This window comes from Caretta caretta, chromosome 14, assembly GCF_965140235.1.
Source record: "Caretta caretta isolate rCarCar2 chromosome 14, rCarCar1.hap1, whole genome shotgun sequence".
Classification (NCBI taxonomy): Eukaryota; Metazoa; Chordata; order Testudines; family Cheloniidae; genus Caretta; species Caretta caretta.
In genome coordinates this window covers 40,988,800-41,004,238 of record NC_134219.1, presented here as the reverse complement: position 1 = coordinate 41,004,238, position 15,439 = coordinate 40,988,800, and the positions used below count along the sequence as shown (strand labels likewise).

The 15,439-nt window shown below is 59.5% G+C and overlaps 2 protein-coding genes across 4 annotated transcripts in view; both read right to left on the bottom strand.

The window, feature by feature from the left end:
• The window catches only part of LOC125621599 (butyrophilin subfamily 1 member A1), a 655,591-nt gene that overhangs the window by 550,399 nt on the left and 89,753 nt on the right, over positions 1-15,439 (bottom strand). The gene's annotated exons all lie outside the window — the stretch shown is intronic.
• The window catches only part of LOC142069254 (E3 ubiquitin-protein ligase TRIM39-like), a 31,505-nt gene that overhangs the window by 6,787 nt on the left and 9,279 nt on the right, over positions 1-15,439 (bottom strand). Inside the window, 3 exon segments of the mRNA XM_075119858.1 lie at positions 12,033-12,136; positions 12,236-12,258; positions 12,752-12,982. Of these exon segments, the coding sequence (XP_074975959.1) occupies positions 12,033-12,136; positions 12,236-12,258; positions 12,752-12,982 (358 nt within the window).

The following is a 15,439-nucleotide window of genomic DNA, read 5'->3' as shown; positions in this document are numbered from 1 at the left end:
GTTCGGTTTTGTGAGATTAGAAAGTTGGCACCCGACCTGTCCAGGTTTTCCCAGGATTGTCCCTTTGTCCACGTCACTCTCCTGGGAAATCTGTGAGTCTGCCCAGGACGTGACAAGTCCCAGGTGTGTCAATGGCTGTAATGGGGGAGCTGCGGGGTGACCGTGCCTACGCAAAGGGAGCTCTGGGTCCAGAGTGCCTGGGAGCTGCAGAGACGGGGCAGCTCGGAGCAGTGAGTGAGATCGGGAGCTCAGGGCCAGCAGGGCCCAGTCACCCCTGTGCAGGTACCAGCTGCGGGGGTCACTGCCGGGGGCAGCGGGGTAGATCTGGCGCCATGTCCTGCTCGGTGAGGTTGGTACTTGGGACAGTCCAGGAGCAGGAGCCTGTGGTGGCTGGTGCCCTCTCCCGGGATTCGGATGGGGAGACGGTGCCCGGGTGAGGGGACAGGTGATGTCCATGAAGCAGGCAGATTTCCTGTTTTGTTGGACCTCAGAGGTGGCAACCCGAACAGGACCCCCAGCGGTGTTTGTGTAACTGCCCTGGATGCCCCCCTCCCTCCCAGCTCTGTGTGGTAGGATACCCCGGAGTGCATGGACCCTGGGCCAGTGGGGCTGCAATGTGTGTGCATGGCCCCTGGGCTCTCTGATCCCTGCTGGAGCGGCCCCGACTCCCCCAGCAGGCACCAGGGCACACACAGGGTCAGGAACCAGGGCACACACAGGGTCAGGCAGGAGGCTGGGAGCAAACGCACACACAGCTCAGCCCCGGCTGTGAGGCAGAAAAGCTGCCACGGGGGCACAATTGGTTGTAACTGGGTCAGGGGAGTGTCACGGGCTGGTTTTAAAACCTGTCTGCCCTGGCAGTGGGGACAGGGCCTTCCTCCCCCCAGATCCAGGGGGCCACTGAACAGCTCCTGTCTGGGCATGTTCGGGGAGAAGGAAATTGTGGGGGAAAGGGCAGGAGGAGCGGGGGAGGGGTGGGAAGGTGTCAGTGGGGGAGGGGACAGGCTGATGCTGGGAGAGGACAGGGGAGGGGCAGATGACAAGAGTAGAGGTTGGAGGGGCAGAGGGGAGGGACAGGCACAAGGGCACTGGGGGGTAAGAGGAGCGGGCACCAGGAGGACAGAGGGGGGTGAAGGGAGGGGCAGGTTCCCAGGGGCTCCAGGGGGTGAGGGGACAGGTGGGCACCAGGGCAGAAGAAGGGGATGGACCCCAGGGGGCACAGGGAAGCAAGGGAAGGGCACCAAGGGGCAGAGGGATGTGAGGGAATAGGGGGCTCCATTGCGGCAGGGGGAATCAAGGGGAGGGACTGATGCCAGGGGGTGGGGGGGATGAGGAGTGGGGCAAGTTCCAGGACCTTGGTGGGGAGGGAATAGGCAGGCACCAGGGGGACAGAGTGATGCAGGAGCCTGGGGGCAGAGGGTCTCGCTAGGGCAGGAACTGTCAGCAGTGGGTGGAGGAGGGCAAGAGGAGGGGCAGGTGCCATGGGGCTACGGGGGGAGGGTGAGCAGAGGAGCATGTGCCAGGGGGCAGAATGGGATGATGGAAGGCACAGGCACTGGCAGGGGCTAAGGGGGAAGGGGAGGGACATGCATCAGGGCGTAGAGAGGCAGGACTGGTGCCAAGGGAAAGAGAGAGATGAGGGGAGGGCTGAGCACCAGGGGTCCAAAAGGTGGGATAGAGAAGGGGCGGGCGGCACTGGGGGATGGGGGGGAAGGGAAGGGGCTTGCACCAGGGGACACAAGGTGTGAACAGAGGGTCAGGCGCTAGGGAGGCAGAGGGGCAGTAGAAGGAGGGGCTGGCACCAGGGGAAGAGGAGGGGGTGGGAGAAGGTGCAGGTGACAAGGGAACAAAGAGGGGTGGGGGTAGGACAGTTTTCAGAGGGGCATGCAGGGGCAAACGGTGGGGCAGACCCCAGGGGGCAGCAGTGGACCGAGGGAAAGGGCAGTCATAAAGGGGGAGAGGGGCATGAGGGGTGGGTGACAGGAAGACAGAGGTGGGAGGAGGGAAGGGGTAATCACCAGGACAGATGGGGGGGGGGGATGAGCAGAGGGGTAGATACAAGGAATGGAGAGAGGCGGGTACTGGGGGGCAGAAAGTGGGGTGTGGAGAAGGGCACGCCCTATGGGCAGCAGGGTGTGGAGATGTGGGCATGAGGGGGGAAGAGAGAGGGGGAGGGGAGGGGTGGGACCCAGAGGTTAGGAGATGGGGAGGGGAGGGGCAGACACCAGGGGGCCCAAAGGTGGGCAAGGGAAGGGGTTTGCACCAGGCAGGCAGAGGGGGCAAAGGAAGGGGCAGGCACCATGGAGGCAGAGGGGGGCAACGGTAGAGATGGGCCTCAGGGGAGCAGAGGAGGAGTGAACAGAGGGGCTGGCACCAGGGGACTAGAGGGGGGTGAGGGGTGCCGGTTTTAGGGAGGCAGAGAGTGAGGGAAGGGAAGGGGGAAGAACTAAGGGGAAGGTGGCAGGGGAGGGGTTGCAAGGGAAGGGGCAGGCAACAGGGGTGGGGGTGCAGGAAGTGGCTTGTACTGAGGGGAGAAGTGGGGGCAAGGGCGGGAGAAGGAAGGGGCAGGAACTGGGGGCATAGTGGCGGAGAGACAAATGCTGGGGGGTTGGGGGACAGTGGTGGGGCATGGGATGGGGAAGGCACCAGGGACAAATGGGCGGGGGTGGCAGTGAGGGAAAGTGTGGTCATCAGTGGGTAGTAGGGCAAGGGAAGGGGTGGGTGCTGGGGGGCACGGGAGGGTGAGCAGATGGGCAGGCGGCAATGGGACAGTGGGAGGGGCAGGTGCCAGGGGGACAGTGGTGAGGCATGGAAAAGGGCAGGCACCAGCGACAAGAAGGGGCAAGAGGCGGTACTGGGGGCAGAGAGGAGCAAGGGAAGAGGTGGGCACCAGAAGGGCAGGGGAAGCGGGTAAAGGAAGGGGGCAGACAAAAAGGAGGGAAGGGGGTGGGGAGGAGTGGGTGGCAGGAGATGGGGGATGAAAGGAGGGGTGGTCACAAGAAAGGCAGGGGGTGGGGCAAGTAAATGGGTGATGGAGGAAGAGGGGCATGAGGAGAGTGGAGTCAGGGGGCAGAGGGAGTGAGGGGGGTGGGCATCAGGGAGGAAGGGGGCAAGAGGAGGGGCAGGTACCAGGGGGGCAGGGTGAGTGAGGGAAGGGGTCAGCATCAGGAGGGTGCAGGGGAGTCAGGGAAAGGGCAGGTGCCAGGGGATTGAGGGGGTTGAGCAGAAGGGCAGACACAGGGAGGGCAGAGGAGGGAGGGATAGGCACCAGGAGGTAGAGAGGGGGACGATTGGAGGGGTGTGCACGAGGGGCCAGAGAGGGGCGAGGAGAGAGGCAGGGCAGGTGGGTAGAGGGAGGTGTTAGGAGAGGGAAATGGGGAGGGGCAGGAGCCAGAAGGTGAGAGTGGGGCTACAGGAGGGGTGGGCACAGGGGGACGAGGGAAGGGAAGGGTGCCAGGGGTCAGAGAGGGACGGGTAACAGGCGGGGCTGAGGGTGGTGAGAAGGGCAGGAGCCAAGACAGCAGAGGAAGGTGATGGGTGGGGGGGCATGAAAGGGCAGAGGGGGTGAGGGCAGTGACAGGCACCAGGGGGGCAGAGGGGGCGAGGGGAGGGGAAGGAGACATGGCAGGAGAGGGGGAAAGGGGAGAGGTTCATTCCAGGAGGTAGCAGGGGGGTGAAGTGATGGTTGGGCTCCAGGGTGCAAAGGATGTTTCGAGGAGAGGGGCAGCTGACAGGACGGCAGAGGGAGAAGGGAGGGGTGAGTTCCAGGGGGGCAGAGGTGGGTGGAGGGCAGGGGAACATGCCAGGGAGGCAAAGTGGGGGCAGAGGAGCAGGGGCCCAGGGGAGCAGAAAGGGGGTGAGAAGAAGGGGAGGGGTGAGGATAGAGGCAGGGGCCAGATGGGCACAGGGGTAAGGGAGGAGCGGGAGCCAGGGGGCACAGGGGCATGAGGAGATTGGCAGGTGCCAGGGGACAGAGGTGGGTGGAGGGCAGGGGCAGATGCCAGGGAGACAAAGGTGGGGAGAGGGGCAGGGTCCCAGGGGGAGCAGAGGGGGTTTGGGGTGAGGGGACAGGATAGAGGCAGGGGTCAGGTGGGCACAAAGGCTGAGGGAAGAGTAAGGGAGGGGCAGGTGCCAGGGGGATAGAGGGAGGTGAAGGGGGGCAAGAGGGAAGGTGAAGGGGGCAGGCCCCAGGGAATCTCTGTTGCTTTGGGGCCGTGTGTGGCTGGTTTGTTGCAAAGAGAAGGTTGGTGCCATCCCCACACACATTGGGGGTGGAGCCCTGACCCACGAGGCGCAGCTGGGACTCTCCATGCTAGGGCACGGGCAGGGTGTCTGGGCTCGCTGGAAGGCGACAGGGTAGTGGGAGATAGGAGTTGAGGGGTGCTGGGGGGAACAGGGGTGTGACGAAGTGGGACTGTTCTTAATGTTTCCTCTGAATAGTGTGGGGGTGCCTCAGTTTCCCCCAGGCAGTTCTTAAGTATCTAGGGGGTGGAGTAAGGGTGTATGATCATTGCAGAGCCCTAGAGGGCATGTGTGTGCAGGAGTCTGGACACAGAGAATGGCCGACACCCTGTTTCCTGGCAACTGATGGCCTGGGCCCTTCCCCCCCTGCAAGGTGAGAGCTGAAGGGTTGGAGAACAAAGGAATCAGGTGACCACCTGGCCCGGGAAAGGAACAAAGCCCAGAGGAGGAGGGGCTGGAGGGAGTTTCAGTTTGGGGCTGGCTGGGACATGGAGTGAAGTGCAGACGTGGTTGTCTGGCTCACTACCCCCCAAAATGGACCCAGCTGAGGGGTCCCGTTCTCTGCACCTGCAAGCTCTGTGTTAGACCATGTTCCTGTCGTCTAATAAACCTTCTGTTTTACTGGCTGGCTGAGAGTCACGTCTGACTGCGAAGTTGGGGTGCAGGACCCTCTGGCTTCCCCAGGAGCCCCGCCTGAGCGGACTCGCTGTGGGAAGCGCACGGAGGGGCAGAGGATGCTGAATGCTCCGAGGTCAGACCCAGGAAGGTGGAAGCTGTGTGAGCTGTGTGTCCTGAAGACAGGCTGCTCACAGAAAGGCGACTGCCCCAGAGTCCTGACTGGCTTCATGGGGAGCAGTTCCAGAGCATCGCCCAGGGACTCCGTGACAACTGGTGGCAGTGGTGGGATGTACTGCACCCCGTGGATGGCGCTTCCTGCAGTAAGTGACTGGGGAGCAGTAACACGAAGGGGGATTGCCGAGGACTAGGCCTGCTGAAGGCTCAGAGAGGAGCGGTTTCGGGGGGCGGTTAACCCCTGGGAGTGTGTGACCAGCGAGAAGGACTGTGCAGTAGCAGGGTTCCCCTGGGGATTGCAGCAAGCAGTCCAAGGGGCGGAGGAGTCTGCAGCTCGACCCTGGCAAAGAGGTGGTGACCTCGAGAAGGGCTGGCACACTAGGGGTTCTCCCTGGAAACCGTGGGGAGCTGAGAACACACGGGCCTGTGAGTCCACAACAACTTGGGAGGAGCGGAGTGATGGCCTGTCACCGTCTCCTTAAGAAGGACATTGTAACCCTGTGCAAAAAGAGAGGGTTGAGCGTTGGAAAGTGCACCAAAGCAGAGTTAATCGTGCAGCTGGAGGAGGATGACCGCTCTAAGGAACAGATTCCTGACCCCAACTGGGGCTATAGCAGGATCTGGGAGCAGCTGAAGCGGGAGCCAGGCATCGCCAAGACTCCTGTCCCCGACCAGACGAGGGTCTTCACGATCGGGTTCCCCATCGGGGGATCGAGACGGACGGGATTGGAGCTGAGTCTGAGAGAGCAAGAGGACTGTGAGAGACAGCGAGAGCCCGAGAAAGAGCTGCAGAAGCAGCAGCAGCATGAACTGGCGGTGGGGGAGCGGAGAGGCCTAGGGGACCCCTCAGGGGTGAGTGGGGATAGACCCCGGGGGGCCAGTTCCGCAGGGAACCTCGAGACTAAATTGCTGCCCCTGGTTAAGGGGGGGGGTTTGGATGCCCACCTCACTGCCTTTGAGCAGGCTGGCGATTTGCACCAAGGGGACCCTGCGGAAAAGCCCCGGTGTCTAGCTCCCTTGCTGGGTCCCAAGGCCTTAGACTCCGTCAGCCAGATGGTTGGGGATGTGGACAGGCTCCCACTCCTGACCCCAACCTATATGTCTGTGTGGAGTTTCCTGGGGCCAGGCCCCCCGGACCTCCAGTGGGAGCAGAAGGTGATGGTCAATGGGGAGACATTCTTGGGGTGGCCAAAGGGCATGGGCTGCATAAACCTTCCCACATGCGGCCTGCAAGTGCTATCGACCACCCCTGACCTAAGGGAGGGCGTGAAACTGGAAGGGCCTGGTGTAACTCCTACCAAGGAATGGGAGAGATGCTGGGGCATCCATGGGAATGTTGGTGGCTTCGAACTTCCCCAGGTCACCGGCTAAAGTGACCCCGCTCAGTTCGATCTCGAAGGGGGGAGAGATGTGACGAAGTGGGACTGTTCTTAATGTTTCCTCTGAATAGTGTGGGGGTGCCTCAGTTTCCCCCAGGCAGTTCTTAAGTATCTAGGGGGTGGAGTAAGGGTGTATGATCATTGCAGAGCCCTAGAGGGCATGTGTGTGCAGGAGTCTGGACACAGAGAATGGCCGACACCCTGTTTCCTGGCAACTGATGGCCTGGGCCCTTCCCCCCCTGCAAGGTGAGAGCTGAAGGGTTGGAGAACAAAGGAATCAGGTGACCACCTGGCCCGGGAAAGGAACAAAGCCCAGAGGAGGAGGGGCTGGAGGGAGTTTCAGTTTGGGGCTGGCTGGGACATGGAGTGAAGTGCAGACGTGGTTGTCTGGCTCACTACCCCCCAAAATGGACCCAGCTGAGGGGTCCCGTTCTCTGCACCTGCAAGCTCTGTGTTAGACCATGTTCCTGTCGTCTAATAAACCTTCTGTTTTACTGGCTGGCTGAGAGTCACGTCTGACTGCGAAGTTGGGGTGCAGGACCCTCTGGCTTCCCCAGGAGCCCCGCCTGAGCGGACTCGCTGTGGGAAGCGCACGGAGGGGCAGAGGATGCTGAATGCTCCGAGGTCAGACCCAGGAAGGTGGAAGCTGTGTGAGCTGTGTGTCCTGAAGACAGGCTGCTCACAGAAAGGCGACTGCCCCAGAGTCCTGACTGGCTTCATGGGGAGCAGTTCCAGAGCATCGCCCAGGGACTCCGTGACAAGGGGCCATTGCTAATGAGGCTGGGGCAGTGGGGAGGGGAGGGAGCATTTCCCCACTTGCTGCCCACTCCATCTGGGAGAAGTTGCACCAGGGTCCAGGCCCAGTTCATACCAGGAAGATCAACAGGAAGATCCATTCTTTGCTCTACTGAGTTATAGATCAACACCAATAGCAGGTACTGGATATAGTGCAGCACAACTCCCGGTGGGAAGAAGACTCAGAACTACCCTCCCAACTTTGGAAAAGAATCTATCTCCAAAGTTGTCAGACATGGAAAGAGTAGTCAAATTGAATAAAAAGGCAAAAAGAGCTTGCAAACACTTTTACAACAGAGATCACTTAGAAAACTACCAGGCCTAGAACCCGGTGACCATGTTTGTGTCAAACTGGATGGAGAAAAAGAATGGAATATTCCAGGTGTTGTAAAGAAAAAGAATTCAATACCCAGGTTGTATGTGATCAAGACCAAGAGAGGAGAGTTCAACAGAAACTGTCAACATCTACAATTTGTTCCTCAGAAAGAACAATCAACTGAGCAAACTCTGCAGATGACGGATGCAGAACAAGAAGATGACTCAAGGATTCCAGACTGAGCACAGTCAGTCGTTGGAACTAATGGACAGCCAGATAACGAAGCTGTTACGTGTTCGGGTTGTGTAATTAAAAGACCAGCACCATCCAGAGACACCTAACAGACTGATCTGCACTGAACTTCAAAGACAGTGCCATAATGTAAATATTATAAATGGTCGGAATGTAGAACTTAAAGGGGGAGATGTAATGGAGCGCTAAACTGTATTCTGCTGTTCAACCACTAGGTAGCGCTGGGTGTAAAATACCACCTTTAAGCTGACCTCAGACATACTTGGCGCAAAATTCAAGGATTTTGTGATGAACACATCTGGTGTGTATCTGGCTGAGAGGGAAGCTCCGTAGCCAGCCCATATCTGTGACAGGACCATCACACCAATGATGAAAGCCCAGGGTTATTGACTACCTCTGCTATGGCCAAAGAGTTGTTCTGAACTATGACATGCTGAAGACTATGGGGGATTTTACCCATGACATGAGCTACATAGAAAGTTGGGGAATCAAACTCCTGGTCTCTTCACACTTCGGTGACGAGAAGAAAATTATGGCCAAGGGCCTTGCAGATTTCCTTGTGGCATCAGGGCAGGAAGTACCCCTCACCCCACCCCAGCTGCAGAACATAACCAAGTATCAGCCATGGTCAAGCCTACCTGTGAATACAGGTTGGCTCTGGGGGTGGGGGGAAATGTATGAAGAGGGCTGGCCCTTTTATGGGAGTTAGGGACCAGACTACCTGTGACAGGCTCCTGTAAGGGAGAATGAGACAACCCAGACCGACATGGAAGGAATTAAATCCCTATGTGGCTAGTTGGCAGCTAAATAGCTAATGAGCCTGAAAAAGGGTTACCAGGGCTCAGCCGAAGGAATCCTAGGGTCAGGAAGCTGCCGAGAAGAGGAGCTCCCAGGAGAGCTCACCAGAGCAAGGAGCCTGGAAGGGGTGCTTCCATAGCAGTGGTCCCCAAACTGGGGGTCGTGCCCCCCTAGAGGGTGTGGAGGAACATTTCGGGGCATGGACTAGCACCCAGGGGTGTTGGAAAGGGAACGCCAAACAGCCTTACTCTGCCCCCACCTCCATTCTGGCCCCACCCTAAGCCCCAGCTGCAGCTCTGGCCCCAGCCTCAGCCACCAACCCCTGGCCCTGCTCCAGGCTGCGACCCCAGCTGCAGCTCCAGCCCAACCGTGGTTCCTCCCCCGGCCAAAGCCCCCAGCTCCTGGCTCCAACTGCAGCCCCAATTTCAGTTCAGGCTGCACCAACAGCTTCGCTCCCAGCTGAAGCCTGCGGTTCCCAGCCCCAACAGCGGGTCCACTTCCAGACCCGGCCCCCAGCTCCTAGCCCCAATTGCAGCCCTGTTCCTGGCCCAGCTCCCGACCGCAGCTCCCGGGGTGGGGGCACAAACCAGGTAAGGGAGGGCATGACCAAAAACGTTTGGGAACCACTGTCCTAGACAGAGGAGCTCCCCTAACGGGGAGGCGCTGCCAGAGATGACAATGACAGCAGCAGCTGTAGAAGGACAGAGCTTTGGAGAGCTGCCCCTGGCTGGAGAAAGTGGATGCAGGGAATAAAGGCACAGTCTGAAATGACCCCAGCGCCAGGAAGGAGGGCTGGAGTCATGTGATTCCAGAAGGGAAACTAATCCAAGCCCAGCTCCGGGAACGAGGACTGAGGACTCCTGACTTGAGGAAAGTGAGGAGCTTGAGTGAGAGCTGGAGGCCAGAGCAGAGTGAAGGAAAAGATTTTATTTTGGGGTTTACTTGGACTCAGAGCGGACCCCAGGAGGGGACTTTTCTCTCAGATCTTTTGGACTATGAGGTGTAATTTAAGAAGTGCTGAAGAGGGTAAACTGAGGCAAGATGCTTGCCAAGACACCCTGAAATGACTGAGGGTGGTACGTGAGGGAGCCACCCCACGATAAGTCTACAAAACTGCAACCAATTTAACAGAACTGCTGCCCCTTCCCCATACAGACAGAGCCTCGCTCTCTTCAGTCTGTCTGGGTGGGCCCCTCACCACAGCATCTGACCCCAACAGAGCCTGCAGCACAGAGTGGGAACCTACAGCGAACACAGCACAGGGTTTTGGGCCACCCCCCTGGCTTCCAGTGTCTCTCTCCCAGCTCCCAGGCTGCTCCCGCTCCCCGACAGCCTCCAGTTCCCCCCGACCTCAGGCTGCCTCTGCCCTGCCCTGCTCCCTGGGGGGTGACCCAGGGTCCAGCATGTAGCCATCAGCGTCACTACAATACTGTCTACCACACCCAGAAGACAGGCACTGGATGGGCTCAGGGAGCGGCTGGCCCCACAATGGGAACCCCGTTCCCCCTCCCCCAGTGTTTGCTGCTGCCCTTGCTGGGCCTTGTCTGCACTCAGACCAGGAGCCCTGTGGGGCTGGCAGCCCCTTGTTCTGTCTCCAGTGCCTGGCTCACTCGTGGGCGCTATACCAATAATAACACTCACTGCCCAGCCCCGAAGGGCTGCATGACAGCGCGGGGCCTTCCCCATTGCACACGGGGACCCTGGGGCGCAGGGAGCCCTGGTTACTCTGCCCCACACATTCACCCAGCGACTCCCTCGGCTGCCGGACCCGGGTCCCTGGGGCCAGAGCGCGGGCAGTCGAGTGGCACTGACCGGCCGGGGCTGCTGGGGGGGGTGGCAGGAAAGGGTTAATCCCAGCGTGGTGGCGCTTTGCTGCCCGGCCCTGGCTGGTCTCTGCCCTCTGGGGGCAGCACAGGGCGCGTGTCTCTGAGCAGGTCCCTGCCCACTCGCCCGGCCACTCGCCCAGACCCAGAGAACCCAGGGGCCGGGGGAGGAGCAGCCCCAGCAGCGCCGCATTGGCCCTGGCACGGGCTGAGCCTGCGAGCGCAGCACCAGAGGCTGCGGCGGGGGGGGGGGGGGGGGGGGGGGGGGGGCTCAGCCATTGAGAGCAGCAGGGTCCCCCCCCCCCACCCGCAGGGGAGGGGTCGGCGCTGGGACAACAGGCCGGGCTGGGCCAGGGGCTGGGAGCTCTGGCAGCCAGCGCGAGGCCGGCACCAAGGGCCCTGCTGGAGACCCTGGGCCTGGCCAGCCGGGAGCAGCCAGCGAGTGACTCAGGGCCTGGGGCCCTGCCCAGGACGGGGTTTCCGGGGGGTGACAGGAGGCTCCCCAGGGGCTGCTGATCCCCTAGAAGGAGGCACGGAGGTGACTGGCTCAGGATCCCGACAGGCTCAGGGGCCAGGGCTGTGGAATGGCCCAGAGCCCAGCCGTGTTCAGGGTCCGGTGGGCACAGACTGGGCTGGGCTGGGGGCAGCGAGGGGGCAGGGGAGCAGGGATGTGCTGGCTCCAGCCAGCCACAGAGAGGAAGCTGCTTCCCCCACAGCCTGGGGTTCCTGCTCCCCGGAGCCCTGAGATCCTGGCCCTGCAGCCGGCACCCACTGCGCAGCCTCCATCGGCCGGGACAGACACACCCAGCTTGGCCCCTTCGACTGCCCCCTGCTGGGGGTGGGGGGTGGGAAGAGAGGAGGGCGGGTAGGATGAAAGGGCCAGTTCAGCAATCACAGACCGAGCTCACTGAACCTTCCCACTCCCCCTCTCCTCGGCCTTCGCTTCTTCTCTGTCCCTCCTCGTGGTCAGGTTTCTGCCTTTGCCCCCGGTCTCCACGCTGGGGATGTGGGGAGGCGTTTGGGTGGGGGCAGCTCACTCTCAGACGTTGTGAGTCACATTCTTTTGAGTGAATCTCACTCACTGAGCAGCAAACCACTGACCCAGCTTCACACTGGGCTGTGCTCAGAACAGACGAGGGGCCCGTAGGATTCAGTTTGTTACCCAGTAACACACGGCCCAGGTCAGACCGCAGCAGCCAGAGCGGCCCCTCCTCCAGCTCAGAAAGCTCGGCCAGCCTTGGCTAAAGGGGGCTGGGGCAGTGCTGAGCGGTGGCCACACAACGCAGCCCTCACGTATCCCAGGAGAGAGGCACAGACACATCATCCGTTACCAGTCTGTGCAGCTCCCAGCACAGTGGGCCCAGTCCAGGCCTCACAGTACCTGGCTCAGGGACACCCATTAACTCAGCCACGGAGGGGTCAGGATGTCACAGTGATGAGGCCTGGTCAGACACCTGGGCAAGTACCAGCTGGTGGCTGTAAGTAGCAGGCAAACTGCCCAGCACTCAGCGCATCAGCCTCCAGCTCTCACACAGCTCCAAGCCTGTCAGCTGGGTGCAAGCGTGTCCTGGGGTCCCAGGCTCTGTCCAGATCCCAGGCACAATACAGCTGAATGTCCCAGTCGACGCCACTCACCTCCAAATCTCTTCAGCGCTTCCCTCATGTCAAGGGAAATTTTATACACGTTCTTCAGGTCAGTAGAAACAGCTTCTGGTTCCTGGAGTTTCATATTCTTACTCCTATGAAGAAAATGTCCCATTATCACTCAGCAGCTCTGTGCACACATCATCCCAGAACCACCACCAAGAATATAAGAGCAATGAACATAGGAAACGCACCTGCTCAATGTGCTTTTCACATCCTGAAAGGAAAAAGAGAATCAATGTCTTGTATTAACACAATGTGCATAAAACTGAGTGAGTCTCACTCTGGGCATCAAACTTTCTTGTAGAAAATAGATCAACCCTCCCAGGCTTCACTGTTTTGAACACTTGTTTCATATATATAGAGGAGACAGGAATTTAGCTAAAGGGTTCTCCCTTGTAGGGACACAACCCATCAGTATCTGTGTTTATCGACTGTGTTGGGTCCAATGTTCTGAAGTCAGAGCAGGGATGGGTTCAGCTCAGTATCATTTTTCTATCATCCATCTAATCTCCCATGGCCTCACTGGATCTCCATGAAGAGAATTCCCCTCTAACATGAACTGCGATATTTGGGAACTGATGGAGCCCTTAGCCTCATGTTCTGTTTGTCAGTAAACCACAGAACACATTGACTCTAATTGTTGGAATCCAGACCCATGGAGCTGAGTTATAATTTTGGATGGGTGGAGAATTTTGATGCCGTCTCACCTTCAGCAGCTCCGCAACCGGTTGCTGACACTTCTCCTCTATCTCTGTGATCAGCTGCTGCAGAGAGGAGCTTTGCTGGGAAAGTTTGGTGACATTTTCCCGTAGTCTCTGCAGAGTCTCCCTCTCCTCCTCCTCCAGGCTCTGCAGAAGCAGCTGCTCCTCCTCTCTCAGCAGTGTGTGCAGTTTGTTAAATTCACCTGCAATCATCTCTCTCTTATTATTCACTTTCCCCTTGAGATAGAAAAATAGGAAAGGCACAGAGAAAACGTGAGCCAGATGTTGAGTTACATGGACTGGGCCTCTGTTCATGAAACAGGGGATATTAGATCAGTATCAGTTTGGAAGGGTATTTACTTCATATGGGCAGTTCCGTAACGGGGTTGTCTAGGGTGCTTTGTAAAGACGCAGTACGTTATTGCAGGTGGCACGGGATGGACACAGTGGAGTGGGGAGAAATCGAGGGGACAGTAAAGATTTACAGGGGGCTGCACAGGGCGTCCGTGGGGGGATTTGGGTGCCAAGTGCTGGGCACTCAGACACCCGGGGGACCCGTCACAGCGGGATGTGGGCAATGCTCCTTCTTTGACAACCAGCTTCCAGGGCTGCAACATTCAGGACCTAGGGCTGATGCTAATAGTCCTTTGGGTGCCATCCTGGGGCTCACATGGGTGTTGGGCACCCAGGGCATTGTCAGGGCTGGCTTTGGCCTCACCCAGCCTGGCCGAGTGCCCCATACCCACGTGCTGCAGCCTTTAGGGAGCCCTCCAGGCTCACAGAGCAGCGGGTTGCTGATGCCAGCTGTGTCCCCACCTGCTCTCTGAAAGGAGCCGTGGGAATGATGCTGAGCCAGTGCTGACCCTGGCCAGGGGACGGGCTGGCTGCTCTGCACTGGCCTCTCTAGCTCCCCTGCAACTCAGCCCAGAGGTGCTGTGTGACCCTGGAGTGAACCTGCCCCCCAGCGTGATTCGGGCTACAGTGATGTTAGGAAAAGTCCCTCTTACCTGAGCCCCCAGCGCAGCCCTCCAGCACCCCAGGGCCCATCTGCAACACCCACCAACCCATCCCCCAGACCAACCCCCACCCCGCCCTTGGGAGCGCTGCAGCCACAGGACACTCAGACAACTCGGGTACAGCCCTGACAAGGCCCAGCTGCCTCCGGAGCCCCTGTGGGCACCTGCCCGAGTCTTTGTGCATGTGGCCTGGACCCTGCAAAGGGCCGTGGACCTGCAGCCTCCTTCCCCTCCTGCCCCCTGGGAGCTGTTGAGTTACAGCTAATTCAAGTCGTGCAAGTATTATGATATCCCCTAACATCTCCCCCCATCAGACACAGACAGCGCATCCTTCATGGGGGCCTGTCACCTCCTGGGCCCTGCTCCCGCCCGTGGGAATACTCCCCACCTGGCTCAGGCCCATGACGGCCCCTCTCAGTGGGTGACTGGCCGCTCCTGCTGGGCCTCATCTCACAGTCGCTGGGGCTGCAGTTACTCTGCACCGAGTGACACTGATCACTGGGCTGTGACCTCTGGTGCTGTAGGACGTAACCCGCTCTCTCTGGGCGATAATCAAGGGTTTCAGAACCACCCCAGTGACTGTCCCAAGGTGCAGCTGCCTCCATGGCGCCGGCTGGGAACTTTGCCGGACACACTCAAACCTGGCTGTTAATTGTTATGCATCTAAATCCCTACTGTCTGAGGAACTGAGCACCAACTGCTTCCGGTGCGGAGGGTGGGAGCTGCTGCAGTTCGGCCCTCTGGAAACCAGCCCACTTCCGCCGGGCTCTAAACACGGCTTCAGATGCAGAACCAGGGGCACCCAGCTCTGAGCATTTCAGCTCTTGTAAATGGCCATTTTTATCTGAATCGTGGGACACCTGCTTCTCCTCTCCTCCCTGCTGCTGGCATCTTCCTCACGCCCCCCACGCTCTCTGCAGGGATTTCACTGGAAAAGGCAGGCGAACCAGAACAGACATTTTGTCCCCTGGGTTCATCAGCTGGCTACAGACAAGCACAGGTAAAGTCACAGTAACAGTAGCAGGTGCCTGGGATGAAGTGGCCACGTGATGGCAGGAGAGGCTGTGAGGTGGCCGAGCGCTGCCTGGCTTTACACTGACCTGCCCCTGGCTCTGCTCACTCAGGGGGTGTCCACACTGCAGTGAAGGTCTGACAGCACCGTGTGTAGACACACCCCAGTTAGCTTTGATCCAGCGAGCTCGGGTACTGGTAGCTATGAAGCCGCAGCAGCACGGGCTGTTCACGCCCACCCAGACCCCTGGGTGTCACTCAGGGACTAGCCTGCAGCTAGCTGCTGGGGCCATGTAGACGCCCCTGGGGGCAGATTTTCCACAGAGCTCCACACCCGCCACTGGGTTCGATGCTCAGAAGAGCTCAGCTCCCAGCGTGCCCCCAGCCCAGCCAGCTGAGCAAATCTGAACCTCACCCATGGGGGCAAATCGTCCTCCCAGCTCCCAGCTCCAGTGTCTGGCCCAGGCACTGGGCAGATTCATTGCAGGGACTGTGGGTGCAGGGAGAGAAGGAACAATCTGTTTCCTCCAGGCTGCAGAGAAGCTGCAGAGCTTTGTCATGGAGGCCACTGAAAACCGATGGCTGGAGCAGCCGACACACCCTCCCCACCTGCAGGAGGGAAACAGGATCCATGGAATAGTGAAAACACTGCACCCAGTATGGAGAA